The sequence below is a fragment of the Limulus polyphemus genome, unplaced genomic scaffold, assembly GCF_000517525.1.
Source record: "Limulus polyphemus unplaced genomic scaffold, Limulus_polyphemus-2.1.2 Scaffold7074, whole genome shotgun sequence".
Taxonomy (NCBI): domain Eukaryota; kingdom Metazoa; phylum Arthropoda; class Merostomata; order Xiphosura; family Limulidae; genus Limulus; species Limulus polyphemus.
This window is the reverse complement of record NW_013672684.1, coordinates 6,218-10,937: the sequence shown is the minus strand read 5'-3', so window position 1 is coordinate 10,937 and position 4,720 is coordinate 6,218. Positions and strand designations below refer to the sequence as shown.

Here is a 4,720-nt window from a genome sequence, read left to right as displayed (position 1 = left end):
GACACATATATTGCACCTAAGTTAACACTCACAGCAAGGATTTAAGATTAACAGATTTAGTCAAGGAAGGTACCCTCTGCTCTTTATTGAAGCATGTGGTTAAGGCAGGACAGGAGATATGTTCATAATTACTAGAGTTCGTGACAATAAAAATGAAATTACATACATTTATCAATTAATCTTGTCATTTTACTGCCTCGAGCGACCACGAAGAACGTGACATGATAATCATAAGTGCCCGTTTATCACAAGTTTCCACCGATGTTGGGCAGTTTCAATATTCGGACGGTTTATGTTAACTTTTTTTTTTCTTTGAAAATGTCACCCCCTAGCGTCGTATCAAGCAAATAATTCATATGTTTTTTTTTGCATTAACTCGTTCAGTGAGAATCTGAGTATTGGCGGTGAAAGAAAGATTAACTTTGTTTGGACTTGCAATTCTGTTTTTCATCTTGTGTGGTTGTGAAAGGTGGTGATTTCACTAACATCAGTTTAAAAAAAAAACAACAAAAACATATACATATATATACTGTGGATTTGTGGTTCGCGTCCCGTTACCGAAAGAAAAATCTTGCTATATACTTTGGAGCTATAGGTGCGCTATAACAGTGATGGGTAAACCCACAAACCAACTATTTAGTCTTTGGAAGAGTAGGCCAAGAGGGTTGCGGGAATGTTATTAACTATCTGGCTTCCCTCTAGTCTAGAATTTCAACAAACAAACAAACAGCCCTATCCTCTCAACTTGATTGTTTTATCTTGAACTTACAATTTCACTTAAATAAGATGCGCGTATTTTATTGGAAATCGGAGGGGGAGGGGGGTAAAGTACCCTCTTATTAAGGGTCAAGCTTATCCTCCAAGCTAATTAGCCGGATGATGGAATAGTATGGGGTTACATAATATGACAATCCTTGCTTATGTATAAAACTTTAGCCTTTATGAGGAGTTATCAAACTTTATGTAACACGTGTATTTTTCTTCTAAAATTATAACCACCTTTCTTGCTTTTTTTTACTACAGAGATAATGTGCACCACAAGTGCGATTGATGATCGATCCGTGTCTTCCAGCACCAGAAATAAACTAAGTATCTTGTACAAGGACTTACACTGTTGTCCACCCACCCCAGGTGGGTCAACGCTAAATTAGCGGAATTACAACGCACAGATCAAGGGTTCGATTTCCCGAGGTGGACAAAGCATATAGCCCAATGTAGCTTTGATTGAGAACAAACAAACAAAATAAACTTACAGTGTGAGGACCGTCATGAATAAAATGTCCTGAACTCACGTCCCATTGCCTTGAACCAGCATAAATATAAGAAACACTGGACGTGGTTTTTACGTTAGTGCAGAACAAGTTAAGAAGTTAAGAAGTATCAAAGTGGCATATAATATGGTTTATTCCCGTCGGTAACTTTGGATCTTTTTTATTAAGTATCATTAAAAAACTGTCAAACTGTAAGCTGCTTTTATTGTTAGTAACTTTGCATGTTGTGAAGTATATAAACTGTAAGCTGCTTTTATTGTTAGTAACTTGGCATGTTGTGAAATATATAAAATTGTAAGCTGCTTTTATTGTTAGTAACTTTGCATGTTGTGAAGTAAATAAACTGTAAGCTGCTTTTATTGTTAGTAACTTGGCATGTTGTGAAATATATAAACTGTAAGCTGCTTTTATTGTTAGTAACTTGGCATGTTGTGAAATATATAAACTGTAAGCTGCTTTTATTGTTAGTAACTTGGCATGTTGTGAAATATATAAACTGTAAGCTGCTTTTATTGTTAGTAACTTGGCATGTTGTGAAATATATAAACTGTAAGCTGCTTTTATTGTTAGTAACTTGGCATGTTGTGAAAGAAAAAATTCTAGCCTATAGCAACTATAACAGACCCTAACGTGACACATTTCATGTTTTGGGGGGTGGGAAGTAATTCTAAACTTACTGTTGAAGTCCAACCCATTTTTAAAGGCATTTTTCTACACAGTTTATGCATCAACTTGTTTTTTGGTCCCTGATCGGGATGTTCACAACCCTTCCCCCCCCTCCACCCCCATAACATTTGATATGAATCACACACACAAATAAACAAAAAATACCATTTTTGTGAAATTATTCCTACATATCTCGTTTGTTTCTTATATAAAAAATGAGTTATTTCAATATTTGTAATGTTGTAATGAGCAATAAAATAAAATAATTTAATATGGTAGAATGCGTGAACTTAATATATGGGTAAAATTAATGTATACGACGAAATTAGGTTTAGAAAATTAGAAAGAAAAAAAATTAACTAACAGTTAGCTGTTGTATAGCAGAAATAATAATCGAAACGGAAGAAAATTGAGCTTTTTTCTTAAATTACTTTCCAAATGGTGATTAGGAACAAGTGTGTAGCTCTGTTCCAGCATTTCATATTGGAGCTAAATCCCGATACTTCAACAAAAATAAATCATTCGATTTACACCCGAAATTAAGTATCTTTCTTAATGAAAATCTCGGAGTTTCGGAGAAAGTGTGATCTGTTTGTGATCTCTAGCACTAGTAGAGCTTTTTCAGACGTACACACTCTGTAGCTCTCCCTCGGGAGCAGGGCCCTGGCATTACCTGATGGCTAAGGCACTCGACTCGCAATCCCGTCACCGAACATGCTCGCCCTTGTAGTTGTGGAGGCGTTATAATGTGACGGTTAATCCCATTATTCGTTGGTAAAGAGTAGCCCAAGGGTTGGTGGCGAGTACTGTTGACTGGCTTCCTTCCCTCTAGTCTGTACCTTCAAAATTATGGAAAGCTAGCGCAGATAGCCCTCTGGTAGCGTGAAATTCAACAAAGCAAACGAAGTAGGAGAATAATCAGATCACGAAGTTCATTAATTAGTTGTGCTAGTGGGGTTTAAGGGGAATTGCCCCCCTCAAAAATCATAAAAACAACAAGGCTCAACTTAAATTTCTAATTGTCGTTTTAAAGGAATGGATATAATTAGTTGTGCTAGTGGGGTTTAAGGGGAATTGCCCCCCAAATCATAAAAACAACAAGGCTCAAATTAAATTTCTAGTTGTTGTTTTAAAGGATTAGATATCACACATCTTGTCGCATTTTGTGAAAGATAAAACAATGAATGCATTTTAATTTTGAAAGTATTAACTCACTTGTGTAAGCACTCAAACAGTCGCTGGCTTGTGCTTAAGGGCTACACTCTACTTTGTTTTTTGTCATTTTTATATCACCCTTTCTAGTTTGCTTCTGAAAGATACTTATCTTTCAAAAGCGCTTGTTAAGCGTTGTGACTGTGTAGTTTTTAGTTAGTCTTAGCTCATGGTGTTATTGTTGACTTATTTTAGTCACTAAGAAAGTGGCCTAGAGACATAAACGAAGTTTTGATATCTTAAACATCACGAACGAATGTAGTTCTTCACATGTGGAGTTTTCTTAAAGGACCGTGCTCAATCACGCTTATCTATAAACATGAAATTATAGCTAACCTTCTGGTCATCACCATGGCAGAAGAATCACATTTAACACATGCATTTTAATAACGTCGTTTAGAAATCGGTAACTAGTCTGAGATCATTATCCGAAAACCTTTGATATATTTGGCTCGCTGTTATCTCGACACATAATTGATAGACGACACCCTTCCTTTAAAAGGCAATTAATTAAAACGCCACGTAATGTTATTTTTCCATTTCTTTTAGTTACTTTCCACGGTGGGCCAGATGTGGCCTAGTGCTTAGCATGCTTGTACTGTGAATCGGCGGATTCGTAGTTTGCTAGTTGTTGCTGCAAAAACACGCTCCGCATTGTGGGGCAACGAGTGCCTTAAAAGAATGAGGGTCAAAGCCTAATATTCGATCGGACCAGAGTAACCCAAGAGTTGGCGCTGGTGACTAGTTGACTTCCTTCTATAGTCTATCAGTTTAAAATTACGAACGACTGACTATGCGCAGATATTATTTGTTTAGCTTTGCGCGAAATTAATGAAACGGACAATTTCTGCGGATATCGTGAAAAAAAAAAGCTGTGTATCGAGCACATGACATCGCTTAGTGGTTTACAGGTAAACCTTACGTCCAAACCGTGTAAAACAAATGACCCCTTACAGTGAGGTTAATTGTTGCGTAGTTCATTAATCGTGACATAATGTACTCATTTTAATGTTAACCTGAGTGTTTGCCATTTTCTTGACAACACAATATATCATATTTAGTGTATAGCTTATGCGTTACTATTGTCCATTCGACTGGATAATTAAAGTATTTCCTTTCAAGATACGCACAGTGAAACCAGGTGGTGCTGTAAGTAATTACAACTGCTTCCTTTTCTGTTTTTTTATTAACTTTCGTTCAATTATATTTTACAGTGTTTTGCATACTTCAGTCCCAGATAGAAAACAACTTATATTAAGAGAATAACGAGAACCAAATGTAACATACTTTCATACGGAATGAAAAACAAAATCTGATTAAAACCACATCTTAAAACGAAAATCTTTTAAAGCGAAAAAGACCCTGTACAAAATATATGTCGACAATGTGTAAAACGTTAGGCCTACACTAACACAAGACTGTTGCGACACCTATAAGAGCCAAAGACTGCTAAATGTACTGTTCAAGACGATCTTTATTTTATTTTTTGTATACAACTTTGAAAATATTGTTTATTACTGGTATCGAGCAAAGTATTTTAATAATAATACAACTGTTAAAAAAAGAGACCA

General features: G+C 35.8%; 1 protein-coding gene across 1 annotated transcript in view; it reads left to right on the top strand.

Annotated features, from left to right (window-relative positions):
• LOC111089698 overlaps positions 1-1,307 on the top strand; it is a 33,774-nt gene extending 32,467 nt beyond the window's left edge. The window contains exon 3 of the mRNA XM_022402636.1: positions 1,024-1,307. Coding sequence (XP_022258344.1) covers positions 1,024-1,051 — 28 coding nt within the window. The 3' untranslated portion in view covers positions 1,052-1,307. The remainder of the gene's footprint in view (positions 1-1,023) is intronic.
• Positions 1,308-4,720: the final 3,413 nt, after the last annotated feature.